Source organism: Rutilus rutilus (genome assembly GCF_951802725.1).
Source record: "Rutilus rutilus genome assembly, chromosome: 5".
Classification (NCBI taxonomy): domain Eukaryota; kingdom Metazoa; phylum Chordata; class Actinopteri; order Cypriniformes; family Leuciscidae; genus Rutilus; species Rutilus rutilus.
Window position 1 is genome coordinate 2,934,556 of NC_140213.1, and position 24,175 is coordinate 2,958,730.

General features: G+C 44.3%; 1 protein-coding gene across 1 annotated transcript in view; it reads left to right on the plus strand.

The window, feature by feature from the left end:
- Positions 1-17,539, plus strand: part of LOC311291187 (uncharacterized protein) — a 33,258-nt gene extending 15,719 nt beyond the window's left edge. The window contains exon 2 of the mRNA XM_084410095.1: positions 11,852-17,539. Within this exon, the coding sequence (XP_084266221.1) occupies positions 11,909-13,381 (1,473 nt within the window). The 5' untranslated portion in view covers positions 11,852-11,908 and the 3' untranslated portion in view covers positions 13,382-17,539. The remainder of the gene's footprint in view (positions 1-11,851) is intronic.
- The last annotated feature ends 6,636 nt before the right edge of the window (positions 17,540-24,175 follow it).

Here is a 24,175-nt window from a genome sequence, read left to right on the forward strand (position 1 = left end):
TGAATACCTTTTTTTTTTTCTTGAAATCCTTTATTTGGTTGTTTGCTTGCATTTCATTGAGAAATAAAACATGGACAACATCTAGAAAAATATTTACAAAAGGAAAATGACTACCATGTACTGCGGCAACTATAGTTGCCGGTGGGCTTAATGTTGAATCAAAATTGTGAACATTTATAGATATTCTGGTATGGTAGTTTTTTATTATTATTATTATTCTTGTATTGTGTTGTGTATGTCCTTAACATCAACCTGCAAAAGGGACAACGGATGAAAATTAGCCAGTGTTGGCTAAATCTGGTGCATTTTACATATTGTTATGTACTATTACAGTTTTTCTCTAATGCTTAAACAACATTTCTTGAAACTATGCCTTGTATTCTTAAAACTGTAAACACAAATCCATAACGTCTCACCCAATTCCCCAATCATCCCATTTTCAGGTCAAAATGAAGCTCTACACTCAAAGCCATTCACTCTTGCTGAAAAACCAAACTTTGCCCTCAGACTTCACACACAAGCCCTCACAAACACACACACTACAACATAGTCTTACACACTGGTGCAATAAATTCAAAACAACATTTCCAAAACTGGTAAGTTATGTGGCGTGTGGTTCCCCCCCCTCACAAACCTTTTCACATGATAAACACAAAAGACACAACCAATGGATACATTGGCACATTTTTTTTTTTTACAGTTTTTCTCAATTGTTTCCACACAAATACTGGTACTTGAGACACAATGACCACAACATGTAACTCATTCACCAACCCCCTGAACCAATTCTGCTAAACTACAAGCACAATTCCTGCTTTACACTCAAATTGCAGTTCTAAAACACACCTTTTTCAAAACACTACACACAATTCTCTGCTTTTGGCACAATTTTCATGCAGAAAATCTCTTGTTTTCACAAGGGACACACTGCCATTCAAATATGCACACTGACTCATCACATGGGCAAACACCCGTCACACAGTTTTACAATTAGCAATCAGAGCTTTAGCATAAAAGGGCAACAGGTGAGCTCTTCAATGGATGCCAACATTGGATTTTTTTTTTTTTACTGTAACTGTATACAGTAAATTCTTCTGTTGTTTTGTATGTAGACCACTGTATGTCCTACTTTGTGTTGGTTGGGATGGACACTGTGTACAATGTTTTTGTGGGAAAAATAAAATATATTTGTTACCGTGTATTTGTGTGTTCTGAGTATAAAAAAATATCCTCAAATATTTTACAACACACTTATGTATGTACTGTCTGTAGTAAGTTTAACACTGAACAAAAAAAGGCCTTAGTGATTATGATGAATGGAGAAGAAGTGTTTTCCATTCATCATAGTGTTTTACATTGAGCACATCAGTGTTCAACTGGTTCTTATAAATGTCTATTCATATGATGGTTTGTGTGTGTCATTTGAAAACAAAATACCATTTTGAGAAGAAATAACATTGTTTTGAATGTAAAGTTTCATTTTGCAGGAGAATTGAGGGGTTTTGCCCATTGTGTGTGTGTTTTTTTATTTGTGTGTAGAGTTCTGAGAATATGAGGCATGCTTTCAGAAAATGTGTGTAAACAATTGAGAAAAACTGTAATTCCTTAATGTACTGTACATTATAATAATTAAAAAAAAATTAAAAAACAATCCCAGCATCCCATCTTTGGTCTGGGACAGGCCAGAAAATCTCATCCACATCACAGGCTATATTGGCCCTAGCCAGGCAGAGGGGGTAAATTCCTCTTGCATGCCTGTTCCTCGCTGGCACGTATCAACTGAAATATTTGGCAGGCTTCTTCCATTTCATCATCTCTGTGTCTTAGAAAAATTGAAGCATTGGAAGCATTCAGAAAACTCTATTGGTGTGCGAGGCAATTTGATGCATTTCTTTTTATTACAGTAGTATAGGGCAACAGCTACAGTACATGTATGTGTTGTCACAGCACAGTGTACTGCACTCAAAAGTTACAGTAGAGAGCAGTCTGAAGTACATCTACTGTACCTGTTTTTCTCCATGAAGGTTCTTATAATCGAGGCGACGGTGAAGCGACTCAAGTTTGGCTGTACTCGTTGCCCAGCCTCCCTCATAGTCACACCATGGACAAAGATATGGCCAACTAGAGTGGCACTGCTTGTCTCTTTGGCCTTGCCCCTCCCCTTCCTCATCCCCATCCTCATCCCCATCCTCTTCCTTCACCTCTTCCTCCACTCCCTACTGCTCTTTTTCCTCCTCCTTTTTTCCCCTCTTCTTTCACCTCTTCCTCCACTCCCATCTATTCCTCCTCCCCCTCCTCCTCCTCCTCCTCACCCTCCTCCCCCCCAATCAAGAAAAACTATAATGTGTACCGTCCCTGATTAAATAAAATAAATAAATATATAATAAAAGTATATGGAATGTAAGTGCAAATTTGACAGTACTTACAGTTCCCTTTCAAAAGCTACAATCGATGCTGCGCTGCTTAGTGCATTGGGAACGTCTTTAATCGTGACCAGCTGTGAATATTGTGTGTATAGCCTCGGTCGATGACGTCATCAGTGTGTATTCGCAACACGAGGCTATAAATAGATGAGCCACAGGTGCATCGTCAGGTCTTTTGTCTTCAGAGGCCATTCTGTGCATGTGTGCGTTAAAAACTCTCTCTCTATCTCTTACCTTTATATCTGACTACAGATCTTTGTTAGGAATTAGTTCAGGCAGTGTGCAGAAAATAAAAATGTTCTCTGAAAGTCCAAAAATGAGTCAACAGAGTAAGCGTTGTGTTCCTCCATGTTCTCGTCCTATGTCAGAACTGGATACACACGATTACTGTTTTGTTTGTTTGGGGGAGGAGCATGTGGCTCTTGCATTGGAGCAGGGCGAGTGCGAGCATTGTGAGCTGTTCACAGTTAAAACGCTTCGTGCTCGCCTTAGCTACTTCCAGACCGCACCTACATTACCATCGTGGGGCTCCCGCATGGATCTGGCTGATGAGCAAGAGACGGGTCCGTCCCTATTGCTTGCTCAGTCACTAGATCCTCCGGTGCTTCTTCGGTCTTTTTTAGTCTTTGTGCCCTCGACGTCGACTTTTTTGACTATCGTGGGTGCGAAGTTGCGGGGGTATACGGAGATGCTGCAGGTAGAAGAGACGCTCTCGAGCTATCTCTCGCCTGGGTTGGCATCTTCGATAAAAAGACCTGCCCTCCCCACGAAGCCATGTAGAACAACTTCGGCGCTCATGGGAAAAGCTTATCAAGCTGCAGGTCAGGCTGGTGCTGCGCTGCACACTATGGCAGTGTTACAGGCGTACCAGACTGACCTGTTGAAGGATTTGAGTGCGGGCAATACCATCAATGAGGAAGCATTCACTGAGTTGTGTAGAGCCACAGATCTGTCTCTCCGTGCTACCAAGAAAACGGCCTGTGCAATCGGCCATTCACTGTCAGTGCTGGTTAGCACGGAGAGGCACCTGCGGCTGAATCTAACTGGTATAAAAGATAAAGATTGCGTCTTTCTACTAGACTCCCCAGTTTCACCCTCTGGCCTGTTTGGCGACTCCGTCAACACAGTCGTCACCAAGTTAAGAGAGGTTAAAAAACATGAGGAAGCTTTTGTCCAGTTCCTTTCTCGTCGCACTCAAAGGTAGGGCCATCGGCCACTCAACCTCTCCCCGGTCCTTCAAAAGCCAGGGAGGTTAAAAAGCAGAGTGTGGCGAACCATGCTCCCCTCGCAAAGATTTGGGACCGGCTCGCCGCACTCAGCAACCTCCCAGGCCAGACCTCAGGACTATCATCAATAAAAATAGGAAGTCCTGATGGTCTGGCGCCAAGTCTGGTGAGGGTAGCCCCCCACGGAACGGGGCGCGTACAACATCTGACCGCCCCTCCTCGTTACCCCCATGAAACCTCTCCATCCCCGCCGCCTCTGGTGCTTCGGGGGGCAGCAGTTTCCAGCGACATGTTAGATGTTCCGTTGCTTCCTGCTGTCATCCAGGACACTGAACATCTAACATCCCCTCAAAAGGAAGTGTTAAAATTGATACCACTCTCAGAGAGTCTGGCAGCGTGGAAACTTTTGCCAGGTATTTCTGCGCGCATTTCTGAAAGCATGCCTCATATTCTCAGAACTCTACACACAAATAAAAAAACACACACACAATGGGCAAAACCCCTCAATTCTCCTGCAAAATGAAACTTTACATTCAAAACAATGTTATTTCTTCTCAAAATGGTATTTTGTTTTCAAATGACACACAAACCATCATATGAATAGACATTTATAAGAACCAGTTGAACACTGATGTGCTCAATGTAAAACACTATGATGAATGGAAAACGTACTCGGTTACTAACGTAACCTCTGTTCTCTCTAGAGAGGGAACGAGTATTGCGTAAGCTAGCTTACGCTGCGGGAAAGTCTCCTTTCTCGAGATACTGAAGCCAAAAATTATCCTTAATTTTTTAAACCTTGTCAACGCAGTGCGGCAGCCTGCAGACCTAGGGCAGGCGAATCGCGTGCCCATTGGCTGCTCTGCGGCAACTGCAGCAGCCTATGGCTGAGCCTTGCGCGTGACGTCACGTCCAATGAGCGCGCTTGGCGCGCTTAATGCGTCACAGCCCGTCATTAGGGGTGTGGCTTAGCGTATATAAGCAAGGAACAGAGGCTGCTTCGCTGGTTTCTGTCGCATGAAGCGAAATGAGCTCGTGGCGAGAGCACGGCGGGTTACGCAATACTTTGTTCCCTCTCTAGAGAGAACAGAGGTTACGTTAGTAACCGAGTACGTTCTCTTACGAGAGGTTCTCTCGTATTGCGTAAGCTAGCTTACGCTGCGGGAACACCCTTGTCAACGCCGTGCGCGCGCCCAGCATCCTGAATGAATCCCATGGGGAGTCCAGGGAACGCGAAGCGGAGCTGGGCGGCCAAGATACCACAGTACACAAGCACATAATATGGGGCAGGGAGCGGCACAGCCGGTCCAACTAACACTTCCCACATAGTGTAGCTCAACCAGTAGAGCTAAATCAGCAGCGTAGCCCGCGCACAGACAGTGGGCTGGCTTACGCGGGACTTAGACTGATAACACTTTGGCCTGCAAAGCGGGAACTTCCAGGTTGTAAAACCTAACAAATGTGGAGGGGGAGGCCCAGCCTGCCGCTGCACAAATGTCATGAATGGGAATCCCACTGGACCACGCCCACGATGAGGCCATGCCTCTGGTGGAGTGTGCCCGAATGCCCAAAGGGCACTGCAGGTCTTTAGATGCGTAAGCAGCTGCGATAGCATCAACTATCCATCTGGACAGGGTGTGTTTCGAGGCGGCGAGACCCTTGGTGCGCCCACCAAACGAAACAAAGAGCTGCTCTGAACGCCTGAAGGCGGCGGAGCGTGAAATATAGCTTTTCAGCGCCCTAACTGGGCAGAGGAGATTGCTATCTGCCTCGCAGCCAGCATTCGGCAGGGCTGAAAGGGAAATGACCTGCGCTCTGAAGGGAGTGCCCAAAATTTTGGGGACGTACCCATGCCTCGGTCTGAGAATAACTTTAGAGTTATTGGGTCCGAACTCGAGGCGCGCGGCGTTAGTGGATAACGCGTGAAGGTCTCCCACACGTTTTACTGAAGACAGTGCTATCAGAAAAACGGTTTTGAGCGTGAGGTATTTCATATCCACAGTTTCTAAGGGTTCAAAGGGATGTGCTTTCAGTGCGTCTAAGACCAGTGAAAGATCCCACATAGGAACCGAAGGGGGTCGCGGGGGGTTCATCCTCCTCGCTCCTCTAAGGAAGCGGATGACAAACTCGTTCCTTCCTAATGCGCGGCCCGGCTCTGAGACAGAGAGCGCTGAAATGGCCGCGACATAGACTTTGAGCGTGGAGGGGGACCTGCCCGCGTCCAGTAGCTCTTGAAGGAAGCACAATACGTGCGAGACCCCACATGTCTGTGGATTGAGCCCTCTGGTAGTGCACCATTTGTTAAACACCGACCATTTAGACGCGTAGAGCCGCCTCGTGGAGGGGGCTCTAGATTGTATGATCGTGTTCATCACCCCTTCTGGTAGATCAGCATGTAATTGTTGAGGCTCCACGCATGCAGAGACCAGTGCTCTGGGTGGGGATGCCAAATCGAGCCGCGGGCTTGAGAGAGAAGGTCTCTCCGCACCGGAATCGGCCAGGGGGCTGAGTCTGCCAATTGTATGAGTTCCGGGAACCAAGCTTGGTTCTCCCAGAACGGGGCTATGAGGAGCACTGTGTGGCGCGCTTTCCTGACTCTCTCGATGACCTGAGGCAGCAGAGAGACCGGTGGAAACGCATATAGCGGGCCGCTGGGCCATGACTGGGCCAGCGCGTCCTCGCTCTTTGAAAAGAATACTGGGCAGTGTGCGTTGTCTTTTGACGCAAAGAGGTCGACTTTCGCTCTGCCAAAGCGGCGCCACAGCGACTGGACTGTTTGGGGGTGTAGAGACCACTCCCCAGGGGGAACGTTGTCCCTGGACAGTCTGTCGGGGCCCTCGTTCAGATGGCCAGGCACATGCGATGCTCTCAGAGAGCGCAGAGAGTGCTGAGCCCATACGAGGAGGCGTTCCGTCAGGGCGCAGAGTTGCTTTGATCTGACACCGCCCTGGCGGTTCACATAGGCCACTACTGAAGTGTTGTCCGTGCGGACTAGAACATGGTGACCGTGGAGGAATGGGAGGAAGTGCATGAGCGCTTTCTCGACCGCGAGCATCTCTAGACAGTTTATGTGTAGCAGATTATCCTGGTCTGACCAGTGGCCATAGACCGGTCTGCCTTCGAAGAGCGCTCCCCAACCTAGGTTGGACCCGTCTGTTGAGACAACTTTCCGGTGTGAAACCACTCCCATAGTCACTCCCGTGTGATACCATTCGGCTGCTAGCCAGGGCTGCAGGGCTGAGACACAGACCTGAGTCACTCTGATTAGCGAGCCGCCGGTCGCCCAGGCTCGATGGGATACGCGCGTTCTCAGCCAGCGTTGAAGCGGGCGCATGCGCAGTAAACCCAGCTGAAGCACTGCTGCAGCTGAGGCCATATGCCCCAGAATGCGCTGAAATGCTTTCAGGGGAACCCGGTTGCCTTCCTTGAAGGATGCAGCGAGGCGCTGGATGCGGCGCGCGCGCTGCTCCGACAATCTGGCCGTCATCGCCACCGAGTCTAGTTCTATTCCGAGAAAGGAAATCGACTGCCGGGGCGAGAGCGAGCTCTTGGTCCAGTTGACCGCTAGACCCAGACCCTCCAAGTGGTCGAGTAGCGCTGTTCTGTGAGACACAAGTTCTGTCTCTGACTGCGCTAGAACGAGCCAATCGTCCAGATAGTTCAGAATTCGCATTCCCTGACTCCTCAGGGGAGCGAGAGCCGTGTCCATGCATTTCGTAAATGTACGGGGTGCTAAAGACAGGCCGAACGGCAGGACTGTGTATTGATAAGCTCGACCGTCGAAGGCGAATCTCAAGAATGGCCTGTGACGGGGAGTTATCTGGATCTGGAAATACGCGTCTTTCAGATCGAGAGAGATAAACCAGTCTCCTGGGCGAATTTGCGCAAGGATCTGTCTGGTTGTAATCATCCTGAACGGCCGTCTCATGAGAGCCTTGTTCAGATGTCTCAGATCTAAAATAGGTCTTAATGCTCCGTCCTTCTTGGGAACGAGGAAGTAACGGCTGTAAAAGCCTGACTCGCTCAAGAAAGGATGAACCTGTTCTATGGCCCCTTTTCGCAGCAGCTTTGCTATTTCTGCTTGAAGCAGATGTGCTGTTTCCAAACTCACTTTCGTTTCCGTCTGCGCTAGAAAACGCGGAGGGCGACGAGCAAATTGGAGCGAATAACCGTGTCTTATGGTGTTGAGCACCCATTCTGACGCGCCCTGAATAGCCTCCCATGCTTTTGCATGCATAGCTAGGGGTCGAATGGTCTCTGGGTTCAGATCGCCGCGTTGCGCGGGATGGGGAACCTGTATCAGAGAGGATGGGGCGGCGCACGCGCCGCCGATGCTCGGACACGAGGGCAGAAGAACAGGGCTGGCCGACTGTGCAGATTTTAGTAGCTCGATCTCGGACGATGGAGCGTGAACTGCTGTCAAATAACCCAGGCGCGAGAGCGGCGTGGGGATTATGGTGTCTGAAAGTGGGTGCGCGTGCTCGTGAGCTGGCGCGGGATTTGCACTTATGACACGGCCAGTGTTTGGGGGCTTTATGAGGTTTGCAACCTGTCTGGCAGAGCGGGTAGTGGGCAGGTGTGAGCACAAGGCTGTGGGCACATTTTCTACACTTGATGCTCGAGCGGAAAGTTTTCGCTTTAAGAGATAGCGCTCTGGACGCGTTGCCATGGGAACCTGGTCTGTGTGAGGCAGTGAGCACACGGGAGTGGGCACTTTTTCTACACTTAATACCCCTGCGGCTTGAGCCGTAGCAACTTGAGGTAACTGAGTGACAGAGCGAGCAGCGAGTAGGTGTGAGCACGGAAGTGTGGGCACATTTACTACATTTAGTACTCGAGCGGTGTGAGGCCGCTTTATGAGAGAGCGCTCTGAGCGCGTTACCATGGGGATTGTACTTGTGTGAAGCAGTGAGCACATGGGTGTGGGCACATTTTCTACACTTAAAGCACTTATACTCTTTTTGAGATTTATCTGGGTCGCCGTGAAAACGGCGTTTGTGTGCAGGCGAGCGAGTGTTAATACTGGCTCGTTGGCTGCGGTGTGTGCTGCTGCAGTAGCCTGAACATAGGGGACTGACAGAGCTGTACGTTTTGATGGCGGTCCGGCCGTAGCGGGACTCAACCATCTTTTCCTCCTTGCGGATGCTAGGAGGACTTCGCGGGCTCGGGCTTCAACGCGATCTTGGGCCGCGGGCCCCGTGGGGGCGGCGGTCTGTGACGGCTGGTCGAGCGCGACCTGGGGCGACTGCCCTGGCGTCGCTGCGAAGCGCTGGGAGGCCTGGAAGAGCGCTGGTTAGAGCTGCACACAGGAGGCTGAGTTTGAGAGCGGCCTGTGGCTGGGCTCGAACTGCGGGGCAGGAAGAGGTTCATCGCCTGCGACGCCTTCTGCACTTCAGAGAACCGATCCACAATTCCGCTGACCGCAGGGCCAAAGAGGCCGGTGGGCGAGAGTGGTGCGTTGAGAAATACAGCGCGCTCTGACTCACTCATGTCCGCGAGCGTCAACCAAAGGTGTCTGTCGATGACGGTGAGCGCGGCCATGGATCTGCCGATGGCTTGAGCAGCGGCCTTGGTAGCGCGTAGCGCAAGATCCGTAGCGCTGCGCAGATCGGTTAAGGCAGACTGATCCGAGCCCTTCTCGTCCAGTTCACGGAGGAGGTCGGCTTGAAGGATCTGAAGAATGGCCATTGAGTGCAGGGCGGAAGCAGCCTGGCCGGAGGCGGCGAAAGCGCGGCCGGCGAGAGCTGAGGTGGTCCTGCAGGCTTTAGACGGCAGGGCAGACTTTGAGCGCCATCTAGCAGACGGCGGGCAAAGGTGCGTTGCCACAGCTTCCTCAACGGCGGGGATACCGTTATAGCCGTTATCGGCGGCTCCGTCCACCTGGGAGAGAGCCGAGGAGACTGGCGAGCGGAGTCTGGTGGAGAACGGAGCGTTCCAGGATTTAGAGAGCTCGGCGTGGAGCTCAGGCAGGAAGGGTGCTGACCTAGAGGCAGGCGCAGGGCGGCGGCTAGGTAGAAAGCACCCGTCAAGGCGATTGGGCTCCGGCTCCTTGGGTGGGGACCAATCCAGTCCCATTCTCTCGACCGCTTGAGTAAGGAGGCGGAGAAGCTCCGCGTCAACACTAGCGCGGGATCTGGTAGACTCCAAAGTCGAGGGGCCGGAGCGGTGAGAGCCCGACCACTCCTCGCTGTCAGACGTGAGCAGAGAGCAGCTGTCAGCGGCATCATCTGCATCATCCCCCAGGACGACGGCAGTGCGGGCAGAGGCCGGCCGCTGCGCGTCGGTGAAGGGTGGGGGGGAAGGAGAGAGCGAGGCTCGCGGGAGAGGTTCCGGCGAGCACTCAGCTGTAGCGTCCAGTTCCGGCGGCCTTTGGGAGCGACGTTTCTTCTTACGTGGCCCGGAAGAAGTGGCCGGAGAAGGTGGAGGTTCTTCAAATTTAGCGAGTCGAGCCCGTAGGGTCGACATCGGTAACTCCTCACACTGTTCGCAGCCACCCTCGGAGAGAGCGCGAGCTGCGTGGTCGAAGCCCAGGCAGAGAGCGCACACCACGTGGCGGTCTCCGTCGCTGAGCGCGGCTCTGCACGAGCCACAGGATGTGCGAGGCATTTGCAACAACGCCTCGCGCTCTTTTAGATGCAAGTGTGTCGCGGCGGACACACAAACACACAACACAGAGCAAGAAAAGGATATATATGCCGGATGGCGCAGCAGGCAGGGAAGGCTGAAGGCGGCGAGCGGCCGGCGTCCTCAGGCTGAAATCCTCGGCGTGCTGGTCGCTGGATTCGACGGCGGCTTCCTCGGAGATCAGCGATGCGAAGAGCTTCGCTGAAGAGACAGAAATCAGCGAAGCAGCCTCTGTTCCTTGCTTATATACGCTAAGCCACACCCCTAATGACGGGCTGTGACGCATTAAGCGCGCCAAGCGCGCTCATTGGACGTGACGTCACGCGCAAGGCTCAGCCATAGGCTGCTGCAGTTGCCGCAGAGCAGCCAATGGGCACGCGATTCGCCTGCCCTAGGTCTGCAGGCTGCCGCACTGCGTTGACAAGGTTTAAAAAATTAAGGATAATTTTTGGCTTCAGTATCTCGAGAAAGGAGACTTTCCCGCAGCGTAAGCTAGCTTACGCAATACGAGAGAACCTCTCGTAAGAGAACACTTCTTCTCCATTCATCATAATCACTAAGGCCTTTTTTTGTTCAGTGTTAAACTTACTACAGACAGTACATACATAAGTGTGTTGTAAAATATTTGAGGATATTTTTTTATACTCAGAACACACAAATACACGGTAACAAATATATTTTATTTTTCCCACAAAAACATTGTACACAGTGTACATGCCAACCAACACAAAGTTGTACATACAGTGGTCTACATACAAAACAACATAAGAATTGACTGTATACAGTTACAGTAAAAAAAATAATAATAATAATTCCAATGTTGGCATCCATTGCTCCATTGAAGAGCTCACCTGTTGCCCTTTTATGCTAAAGCTCTGATTGCTAATTGTAAAACTGTGTGATGGGTGTTTGCCCATGTGATGAGTCAGTGTGCATATTTGAATGGCAGTGTGTTCCTTGTGAAAACAAGAGATTTTCTGCATGAAAATTGTGCCAAAAGCAGAGAACTGTGTGTAGTGTTTTGAAAAAAGGTGTGTTTTAGAACTGCAGTTTGAGTGTAAAGCAGGAATTGTGCTTGTAGTTTAGCAGAATTGGTTCAGGGGGTTGGTGAATGAGTTACATGTTGTGGTCATTGTGTCTCAAGTACCAGTATTTGTGTGTAAAAAATTGAGAAAAACTGTAATAATCCCACAACCTAACCAGAAACACTCTTAAATATACTCAAAAACGCTTAAATATAACCCAGTTTCAACACTTACCCTCCCAGTTCAATCCTATGCAAAGCATGCAAATGCACTGCTGAGTTTTAGTTCATGTTTTAGCTAAAGTCCCAACACTTATGGAAGTGTATTGAACACAATGAAGTTAAATTGTGAAAAAATATTCAACAATTGTGTTGCTTCAGCTCATTTTAAAACAGTAAAACAACTAAAAAATGTGTGTCTTTGAGTCTGACTTCTTGTGTTGTGGTTATTATGTGCAAGAGTTCACATCCCAGCCACAAGTGCATTTGTCCATTAAAGCCAAAAGCTTTATTAGAGACAACCATAAAATGTGTGTTTTCTTTCTTTTCCCTAGGGAAACCTGATGGAATATGACTAACTGAAGAGTGAATCTGAAGCAATCGCTTTTAAAATGAGGATTACACTGGTGATCTTTTTTTTGGTCATTTTGTTATTCATGCTTATACAGTTACCATTCCTCCGAAAACAACCCATCTACCACAAATCCACCATTCCTCCGGCTCCAAAAGCATGGGGCGTTCAAGTGAAGGACGGTCCTGAAGCATCTGGCGTTCAAGTGAAGGACGGTCCTGAAGCATCTGGCGTTCAAGTGACAGACGGTCCTGAAGCATCTGGCGTTCAAGTGAAGGATGGTCCTGAAGCATCTGACGTTCAAGTGACGGACGGTCCTGAAGCATCTGATGTTCAAGTGAAGGATGGTCCTAAAGCATGTGGCGTTCAAGTGAAGGACGATCCTGGGATTAAAGTCGGGAACCTTCACACATATGTGACCGGCTCTTATATGGATCATCGTTTCGGAGAGAAACAGATAAAGACGATTGCCATCGTTCTCCGTGATGAGAAGGTGACGTACAGGTGTGTGATGTGCTGTGAAGGGAGGAACGTGACTTCACCAGCCGAATACACAATTCACAACGACCACTTTGATTTTGAGTACGGCACTGCTACTATCACATGCCAAATCAATAGCTCGTGTTCGACACCAACGCATATTGCAATAACAGCCAATGAGATCTCGAACAGCATAACATCCTTCCAACCCATTAGAAACAGAGACGTTCCAGCAGTCTTCCCGTATTCATTTACAGTCTGCATCTCTGCCATGTTTGACTACAAGAATGTGCTGGGTTTAGTCCAGGCGATGGAGATGTTCAGACTGCTTGGTGCTCAAAGGGTGGTGATATATAAAACCAGCTGTGATTCAGACACACAGAAGGTTCTGGACTACTATGTGAAAAGAGGTTTTGTGGAGATCATCCCATGGACGATTAAAAAACACATCAATGTGTCTCGAGGCTGGAAGAAGGCTGAATCACCCGGTCAGCTGCATTACTACGGGCAAATTCCTGCACTTAATGACTGTGTTTATCGTTACATGTACCAAAGTCGCTATGTGGCTCTAAATGACATAGATGAGTTCATTCTGCCTCTCAAGGTGAAGAACTGGATGGATCTGTTGCCTGAGCTTGAGAAAATGCACGGCACTAATGTAGGCTTTGAGTTTAATAATAATATATTCCCTTGCACCGCAAAAGCTGATTATGAACAAAACAAATGGAAAAATGTACGGGGAACGAATATTTTAAATTGTATAGAGCAAGTTCCCATGAATAGTTTTGACAATTTCAAGATTATAGTGAGTCCTCGCCTAGTTCTGAAGACTTCTGTACATGGCCTTCTGGAAACTGTGAAACCTCGTCTCTTCACAGTAAGAGTGAAGAACTCTATCGCTCACATGTACCACATTAAATTATACCCAACAAACACAAGCCTTGTAAGAGATGATCGTCTGAATGACTATGCCGAAGATCTAATACCTGCCGTTTCTAATGTTCTGCTGGACTGTGGATTCATTAAGGACTAAATTGTCACAAAGAATGTCACTGGTTTCATGTCAGTAAAAAAAAAAAGAAACATGAATGTACAGTCTGCATGAGGTAAATATTTTTGCGTACAATCTAGTGGACCGTTCTTTTCGAGGCGCGCACGTGCCAAACACAATTGAAAATAAATTGGCCTTTACACATTCCTACAAGTTACACGCTACTATGATACGAGCAGTTCTCACCACATCAACTCTTGTGAAACAAGACACCTCAAATATTAGTATGGTCAAAAGACAGCACTGTTCCTTTAACACACAATGAAGCCTTATCACAGAGTGGAGCTTTAATTGCAGGTATTGTGCACAGCAGGCCTGAATAACTTCTTTTGAGACTCGTGTCAAAAGGCAAAATAGGGAAGATGGAGGAGATTGCACAACAATGGCCTTTTCGCTAGAAAAGAAGCTTAGAAAAGGACAATTATACCACATAAAGGCCTTCTGGAAACCCGGGACTGGTGTTGTGCTACTTGGTGAGAAATGCTGGCCTGGTCAGAATAGAGATCATGCACATCTGTTGACTATATATACAAATCTGAAGCAGCACAACTGTTTTCAACATTGATAATAATCATAAATGTTTCTTGAGCATCAAATCATCATAATATAATGATTTCTGAAGGATCATGTGACACTGAAGACTGGAGTAATGATTCTGAAAATTCAGCTTTGATCACAGGAATAAATTACAATTGACTATATTTTCACATAGAAAACAGCGGTTTTAAATTGTTGCTGTTTTTATCCCATAAATGCAGCCTTGTTGAGAAGAAGAGACTCCTTTAAAAAACTTACCGACCCCAAACTTTTGAACAGTTGTGTATATATTTCATTTTAATTAGTTGTTATCATATAGGCAAACCTGTAAATTAAACTCTGGCACTAAATGTGAGCTGAATGAATTAACGAAGGCGCTTGTGAAACTGATCTCAGACAGAAGGGTAAAATCTGCTCGTTTTTTTATCTTAGACAGGAAGGAATGTGAAACTCGCTGGTCTTCACAACTGTAGATGTGAGGTTTGACCAGCTCTCACTTCTCTCTCTCTCTCTCTCTCTCTCTCTCTCTCTCTCTCTCTCTCTCTCTCTCTCTCGGAGTGGATGCTGGGACCAAAGAGTGCAATGTGGCATTTTAACAACAGCCTTTTAACTGATATGTAATTTAGAGATATCTTTAAGTTTTTTTGGAATGATTTTAGAACCACTAAATCTGACTTACAATCTTTGCAGCAGTGGTGGAATTTAGAAAAAACGCAAATTAAACAATTGAGTCAATGCTTACAACATCAAGTTTAGAAGATGATATAAAGATACTACAAGAATCTATTGGAACCAAACAGAATCAAGAGCTTATTGAAATTTTAAATAGAAAAAAGAAAGAATTGGCAGGAATTTTAGACCTGAAAGCACAAGGGGCTCTGATCAGATCCAGTTTTAAGAATATAGAGTGGATGGATGTATCTTCCAAATTTTTTTTTTTAATTTGAAAAGAAAAAATGGCCAAAAAAGATGTATACATGTTTTGCGTTCTAAGGATGGTGCACTCTTGTCGAATCATACAGAAATCCGGAAGAGAGTGGTAGAATTTTAGCACCGGGAATAGATGGCCTATCTGTAGACTTCTACAAGTCTTTTTGGCCTGAGATTGGTGCCGATCTGCTTGCAGCCATCAACAAATGTCTAAACAGTGGAAGGTTACCACTGAGCTGCCGTAGAGTGCTGACTCTGCCCAAAAAGGGAGACCTGTGTCATTGTTATGCAGTGATTATAAAATGTTATCCAAAGCATTAGCAAATAGATTGAGTGGGGTTTTGACCTATTGTGTGCCAGGAAGGCAAATTTTTGATAACATTTCTTTTATTAGAGACATGTTTGATATCAGTAAGCTCTTTGATGTGGATTTTGGTTTGATTTCAATAGATCAAGAGAAAGCATTTGACAGAATTGAACAAAGTTATTTATGGGAGGTTTTAGAAGCTTTTGGTTTTAATACATTTTTTATTGATAAGTTAAAATTTCTATATTGTGATGTTGAAAGTTTGTTGAAGGTAAATGGTGACTTATGTGCCCCCTTTAGTGTTCTTAATGGTATCAGACAAGGTTGTGCTCTTTCTGGTATGTTATATAGTTTAACAATTGAACTCCTGTTATGGAAATTTAGAGCAGATTTAAAGGGTGTAATTATTCCAAACTTTGAAAAAGTTTTTAAATGATTAGCTTATGCTGATGATATTGTCATTTTCATCAAAGAACAAAGTGATGTGTCAAAGATAACAAAGATTTTAAGTGATTTTATGATTGTTTCCTCTGCTAAAGTTAATTGGTTAATTTGAAAGATGGGTTTAAATATTTAGGTGTATATTTGGGAGATGATATAACTGCAAAAAAGCATTTTGAGGGGATAGAAGAAAAAATTGTGGGGCGTTTGAATAAATGGAAGTTTTTACTTTCTAATATGTCATATAGAGGATGGGTTTTAATTCTTAACAATTTAGCAGCCTCTTCTCTTTGGCATTGGTTAGCATGTATTAATTCCCCAGCACTTCTTTAAAAAAACTTCAAAACTTCAAAACTAAAGCAAAACTTCTTTTGGGATAATTTACATTGGGTGCCACAAAGTGTTTTATATCTGTCTAAAAATGAAGGGGGACAAGGTTTGATTCATCTACAGATTAGAGCGGCAGCTTTTCGGTTAAAATATATAAAAAGGTTTCTTGAAAGTCCTGTAAATGAGAATTGGAGTTTGGTTGCTTCCATTATTTTTTTAAATTTTGAAGGTCTGGGTCTAGACAAGTCTTTGTTCTGGATGAACCTTAAGAAGTTCTCTGTATCTAAGTTACCAATTTTTTATTGTAATTTATTCAAAGTATGGTCACTTTTTGAAGTATCGAGAAGTGAAAAAACAGGATCTTTGTACTGGACTCTTCAAGAACCGTTGATTTGTGGATCTCGCTTGGATGTGTCAAATGAAGGATGTTTTCCGGCTTTGATGGACTTACTTATTAAATCTCATATCATTACTCTCTGAAGTCTAATTCGTATAACTGGACATGATTTATCTGACACTAAAGCAATGGAAGAAAAGTTGAAGATGAGGTCAACATGGGTAGTAACTCGGCTGGTGTCTAAATGGAAAGAAATCATTACCAAAGAAGAGTTAAAAATGATAAAAGACTTTGAAGAAGGGTGGATTCAACCAAAGGATGACGATTCTTTTCCGAATTTGTCTTTAATTCCTGATTTAGAAATGTGTGACTTTTTTTTTTTTTTTTTTTTTTAACCCCTTCCCCATCACCCCCAATTTTGGCAAGTGCTGCATACATGAAATGCCCAAAATAAAAAGGTTACTGCTCATAAGTAATTCTGAATAGAAACATAACACACATACATTTAGAAAGCCAACACTTGAGAGTTTATAGTTCAAGACTCAAAATTAACCAGACTGTTATTAATATTGAGATATATAAGCTCAAACATATTTTGAACTAAAATAATCTGGGATCACCAGTGATCCCTGACTGGTAAGTGTAATAATTTAAGGTTGTTAGGAAAAGAAATAGCACCTAGTAAATCTATGTATGAGTGTTGTGTTAAAGCATTCAATAAGAAGAGTCTTGATGGTAAAATAGATCCACCATGGTGCAATGTCTTACATTTAAGTGAGAATACAAGACCTAAATGGGGGGGCATTTTATAAGTTACCATTGCTTAAAAAAAAAGAGTTTTGCATGGAACTATAGCTGTTAATGCCTTTGTTTCAGTGATAAATCATGAAGTTAATCAGGAATGTCCATTTTGTTCACAAAGAGAAACTGTTTCATACTTTTATGCATTGTATTGTAGGACCATTGTTTATTTTTTTACAAGATTTATTTTTAAATCTTCTGATTCTGATAAAGATTCTGATACAGATGTAATATTGCTCTTTTCAATGTTGTTGAAATCAAGAATCCTAATTGATTTCCGCTATTACAATGCAACAAAGAATCTACTGTTGTTTGAGCAAAGATGTATAAAAGATGTTCTTTGTAATATAATTAATAATATTTTGACTTTTAACAGTATATTGTGAGTTTTTTTAACTCACATGTACTCTTGTGTGAATGAAAAACTGAATTTTAATAAAATGTTTAAAAATCTAAATCTCTCTGCCCCCCCTCCCCCTCTCCCCCTCTCCCCCTCTCCCCCTCTCTCTCTCTCTCTCTCTCCCTCTCTCCCTCTCCCTCTCCCCCCTCCCCTCTCTCTCTCTCTCTCTCTCTCTCTCTCTCTCTCTCTCAATTCAATTCGAATGAGCTTTATTGGCATGACTGTGTAAAATAGCACAATATTGCCAAAGCAATAGACATACACAAACATATACGTATATAAATAAAAGTGAACAATAAAAAAAAACATTTCCATATTATGCTTGAATATATCACAATAAAAAAAAAGAAAAAGAAAAAGAAGTACAGAGAGCAGTTTAAGGGAAAAGAGGGTTCAGCCCTTGTCCCTCATATGATGGCGGGAGAACACATACTGCGCTGCCAGGTGAATACACTCTTCTTTCTCTCCCAAAATATAACACAGTTTGTTTATGGGGCTCGCTTGTTGGAATTGAGGTAAAATATGTGCTATTTGTGTGAAATAAGTGTCTCTGATGATATAAGTGAAATAAGAGTACTATAACTCATAACTAACTAGTTATTACTAGTTAAACTACAGAAGTTCTTAAAATAAACTAGCTAGTTTGCGAACGTCTCATCGATGGGTATGAGGGGCCTAACAAGCCAAAATCCATTCCTCTGCTTTCACACACATTGTCCTTTCTCATAGGCTACATACATTTCTACTCTCACACACACTCTCCTTTCACATATATACATTTTACTCTTATGCAAATGTATAAATTATAAATAATAAATGTATGTAAGAAGAAAATGTATGTCTGAAAAAAATGTGTGTATGTAAAAGAATAATGTATGTGTAACGAAGCACCAGACTCAGTGGGATCCATTTGCAGCTTTATTAGAATAGTCGTACAGGCAGGGTAAATCACAGCAGACAGGGCAATGGAGGAAACGCAGAGAAGAACCAAGAAACAGGCAGAGGTCGGGCAGGCAGCAATAATCACAGTCCAATAAACAATCCGGGTCAAGGCAGGCAGAGAACAATCAGAAACGATATAAACAGTCCAAGATCAAAAACACAAATCAAACACAGGTAATAACGCTCGGTAATGACAGCCAGGGCAAATCAAGACTTCGCAAAGAGCTGTGTGTGGAAGTGGCTTATATGTGTGTGAGCAAATGAGGTGCAGGTGTGTAACGCAATCAGTCCCAGGTATGAGGCATGATGGGAATTTGAGTTCATGAGAGAGTGGTTAATATTCTGGAGAAGGATCCCTCCGGTGGTGCGGAGGAGGCGATACGGGAGTGTGTGTGAGAGAAAGTAGCCTATAGACCCCTTCACGGTTGACGTCACAGGAAAATTCGCAGTGCGCAGGTCGGGGTCAGAAAGTTCATTCCAACCCATTGAATTGTGTGTTAACCAGAGAATTTCTCGTCAAGAAAAAAATGCCTACTTGTTGCGTCATGGACTGTGAAAATCGCACCAGTTGTGGAGTCAAGTTTTTCAGGATTCCTGCAGGATCTCATCCGTAAAAAAAAAAAAAATAGACGACATCTGTTCAGATAGATACTGCTATCTGCTAAGTAGCATGACACAGGTTAACAATTAATGCCAGATATCGAACTTCACCTAACTATTAAACCAGTCTACAGTTTACAGAAAACATTTGTTTACTTACCAGGGCTTAACTCTACTGTTGTTGTCACAATAACTGTCAATAACACAATAACACTACAAACACGAGCATCTTTGATCGTAGCATTGTCCCAGTCTGCCCGTTTATAAAAAAAAAATAAAATAAAAAATATGACCAGTTTTATGTACACTAGCCTACAACATTAAGCTATGCAGGTTAACAGTTTTGTAAATGTCATGGACCTGTGTCATGCTACAGACGTAGCCAGCTGCTAGGAGTTTTGTGACAACATTGTGACAACAACAGTAGAGTTAAGCCATGGTAAGTAAACTAATGTTTTCTGTAAACCGTAGACTGATTTAATAGTTAGGTGAAGTTTGATATCTGGCATTAATTGTGACCTGTGTCATGCTACAGACTTAGCAGATAGCAGTATCTATCTGAATAGATAGCAGTAACTGTTACCAGTGAATATCTGGCCACTTGCTAACGATGTCTACCCATTCTGTTAGGAGCTCGGGATCAGGCAGACAATCGTCATTAGCTAAAACAAGTTTATTATGGTTCTGTTCCCATTCCTGTGATGGCAAAGACAGTGCATACCCTTAACACAATATGCCGGTCTATTAGCTGCACCATTTTTCTGACCCCATGCTGCGCGCGCACCCAACCTAGGCATTCGATGTTTACAAACATTGAAGGGGTCTATAGTGGAAACGGCGGTTTCCTGCACAGCGCTTCTGACTCGACGCCGTCATCTGCTGATTCGCCGTTTCCCTGCGGCCATCCGGCGACGTATCCTTTAATGAGCAAAACTGCCTAAAAGGCACATTTTCTTTTTAGAGAGTGACCCCGCCCCTCGCGCCCTCCCGTTTCCCGCCTCCCAGGGTACCCGGGGACATCCCGGAAAGAGTCCTAAGCACTATCGCCGAGGCTAGAACTCTGTTCACGAGATGCCTCTATGCCCTCAAGTGATCAGTGTTCACCAGCTGGTGCTCAGCTCGAAACCTAGACCCCTTCTCATGTGAAGTACCACTGGTACTTTCATTTCTACAAGAGCTACTGGACGTGGGTCGTAAGTATACGTGGCTACTGGACGCACACTCTAAGTATACGTGGTGGCCATAGCAGTCTTACATGCTCCTGTGGCTGACCTGGTCGTATGCTTCCTCAAGGGGGCCAGGAGGCTGAACCCGCCTCGTCCTCCCTCTATACCCTCATGGGACCTATCCACAGTCCTCAGGGCCCTTAGGGGACCCCCTTTCGAGCCGCTTCAGTCGGCTGACTTAAAGACACTTTCGCTCAAGACCGCACTCCTGCTAGCCCTAGCATCGGTCAAGCGAGTGGGCGATTTGCAAGCGCTCTCCATTAACGCTTCCTGCCTTGAGTTTGGGCCCAACGACTCCAAAGTCGTCCGCAAACCAAGACATGGCTATGTACCCAAGGTGCTCTCAACTCCGTTCAGAGCCCAGGTCATTTCATTTTCTGCCCTTCCTCTGTCGGAAGACGATAGAGAATTAAGTCTACTCAGCCCCGTCAGGGCTCTCAGAGTTTATATAGAGCGTTCTGCCCCGTTCAGGCAGTCGGAACAGCTCTTTGTATGCTTCGGCGGCCACACCAAAGGGCTCCCGGTCACGAAGCAAGGATTGTCACTTTGGATAGTAGATGCTATCTCTTTGGCCTACGCCTGAAGCCCGAGGCTTATAGTAGAACTAAAAGTCAAAACCAACGGGCACCGGACAAATGTCGGAGCCCACGAAGAGATACCTAGAAGCTTCAGGGGCCAAGATCTCCTAGATAGAAAGGACTCGTGCCTGCAGAGCCGGCACCTCCAAGTTGTAAAACCTCACAAATGTGGCCGGCGAAGACCAGCCGGCCACCGCACAATTGGATGTCTTCAATTGGTTTGTTTGGTTCATTAATTATTTATTACATTAACAGTTAAGCTGACTGAATTACAACTAAATAAATAAAGTAATAAGTGGGACCCTCCTTTCAATTAAATGAAATGTTCTCATTCATTTATGGAGAACGAAAGAAATAGACTCGTTCAGTAAATGTAAAGTTTTTACAAAAATGTAAAAAAGCAACATATGATGGCAGAGCTTTACGCTTATAGATTCCCCTATCCTAGAGAGAGTGAAGTGCTACTAAGTTGTGGATTTCTGTCTAGATATGTAATAAACATTCTGCAAAAGAAAACCTTAAAAAGGTTAATTATAGATAAAGTAAGACAGAAACACACCTCTTCACCGATCATTTTCCTCAGCTGTAGGCAAAGGCAAATTTGAAATCAGTGCTTCTCCTGGGAGACTAGCGCTAAATGAATCCCCTATCTTAGCGCCGTTCTACTGCTTTAGAAGAGGAAGTTGCTCAACTGCATTTGTGAGAAAATCTGCCTGAAACCATTTGAGAGAAAATCTGCCTGGACACATTTGTGAGAAAATCGAGCCAAGAGTTCTCATAAAAAGCCAAGTGTCTCACAATCATAACAGAGAGATATGCATTTGTATGCACTAGATTTGGTATTTGTTCAAAGGTTACATGCAATTTTTAGGATGGGTTGTATTTATTTGTGAAATATTATCTAGGCTCATTTATTTATATTTGTAAAACACAATACATATATGTTACTCTGCATTTTCGCTCAAATTTACCTTTGTACTTGCACATTACTTTCTGTTTGTTTGCGAGTCGAGTTTTCCTTTGCAAAGCAGATCGAGTTTGTTTGCAAAATGCTGGATTTGTTTGTTTAATTATGGCACAATATTAATTCCATACGCGAGGCAGGAAGCGCCCTGATAGGTTCGCGCGTCCTCGCCGCTTCGCCATAGGTTCGTGCAGTTCCAATCAGCCAATCAGCACGCTATACAGCTATGCACTGTGCTAGCTGTGCAGCTGCACTGCGTTTTAAAATAAAGGCTTCAATATTCTGGAGAAAATGAGTTTTCCCATTACGTCTAGCGACGCAATACTCGTTCCCGTTACTCTCAGGGAACCGAGGTTACTTTAGTAACCGAGTAGGCTACGTTTTGCGAAGGAACGCAAAGTTTCTCGAGGGAACGCAGACGATTTGAAAAATATTTTTTCTCCCACCACCATGTCCTTAGGGGCTTGTTTGTTATTGAGTGTGTGTGCACGTTTTTATATCCCGTGTGTGTGTGTGTGTGTGAGAGAGAGAGAGAGAGGGAGTATATTGAATGAGTATATTTAGCCTCCTGTGCACTTGTAAGTGAGCTGTTAAGGAGTTTTGTTTTCTGATGTTGTCCATCATCCAAAAAGTTGCAGTTTACAAACCTAGGTTAGGTTGTGACATGTTTCTGTTTATCTCTGAAAACAGTTTTGACAGGTGTATTTTTCTGTTTTAGCAAGCTATCAATTTTATTGCTGTACCTCCACGCCAAAAATAACAATATTCTCATTCATAATTAGTGTATATTAAATGTAATCATAGGCTACTACTCTACAAGTAAGTGTTTATTCTGTGCAATATACTTTTTTGTGTCAACTCAAATTTTTGTCACATCGTCCTTCAACCTTGTACTGGCGCTTTAATTAAGCTCGAGCTGCTGAGCAGCACAGCAAAAAATAGACTTGACGCCAAAAAAGACAACACTGAAATGCTTTATTATTATTTTGTTTTCGTGCACAACTGACGAACTTAACATTGGCTGAAAGTAGCAAGCTAACGTTTACTGTTGGGCTGCTGCTCGGTATAATAGGTTTCAAGAATATTAGGCCTATGCAAATAGCCTAGGCTACTAAAACGAACACCAAAACTTAACATGAACTGTTAAAAATTATAGCAATTTATGCACAAAAAAAAATAAAAAATTACATTTACATTCCACATTCTTCCATATGGATAGGGTAGAGTGGGGGAAAACGCCCCCCACCTGTTTTTTCCCAAAATGATCACTAAAAGTAGTCAAGATACATTTTTACTGTTGCTATGCACTACGTTGATAACGGGGATCTACAAATCTCTATGGAGAAGCTGACACCAGCGACACATTTGAAGAGAAGAGGATTACATGGTAAATGCTATAATTTTCAGATATTAGTAAACAAGTGTTTAATACAATATTGTTCTGCAGGATATCGCAGTGATGTATGATAGATGAATAGTGAAGTCTGTAGTTTGAGATCATATGGAATTTATAAGGAATATAATTATATTTAAAAAAATTTTTTTTTTTTTTAAAAGTCATAGCTTGTGGGGTAAAACGCCCCCCTGGGGGCATAGTTTCTCTCTATCATAATTACTATAATAAAATATTTCTGTCTATCAAATCCTTTGTTTTACACTTAATGCAGTATAACTAGGTGGTAAAAGCTAAATATTTGAACAAAACATGAAAAAATTACCTCAAGTGAGCATCAACTAGCTAGCTTGCTAGCAAAGTTAGCTCACTGATGGAAGGTAGTTAAATTTGGCTATTTTGGACATTGCTGAAATAAATATTAATATATATACATGTTGATACATTACTTGCCTTTTACTTTTAGAGATTAAAAACTATTGTCTGTTAATTTTGCTGTTGATCTATGAAGCAAACTGGTTGGTAAGAAAGGGGGCATTTTACCCCACCTTGGGGGGCGTTTTACCCCACCGCTGGGGCAAAACGCCCCCTTAGTACAAAAATATTTTCAGTGAAAATACTAATTAATTATGAAGGCTGAGCAATTTTAATATTTGGTGAATAACTCCTGCCATAGTCACTCAAAACCGGGATGGCAATTCTAGTCACATTTATGTTTTGTTTCACGTAACGTCACACTTTCCTTAAGGGGGGCGTTTTCCCCCACTCTACCCTATATTTTCTGTTCTGATCTCAACAAGTCTGGGTAAACTACTGAGTAGGCACCAATCAGAGGCCGCATTTTTATTATGTCATCATGTAGACTTCTTCATATTTTACAGTATTTTAAACTACAAAAATACAAAACAGTAATGTATTTTGATACAAACTATTAAGTAATTGTCATCATCCCTATCAAATACAAATTACAAAATCGTATTTTATATTTGA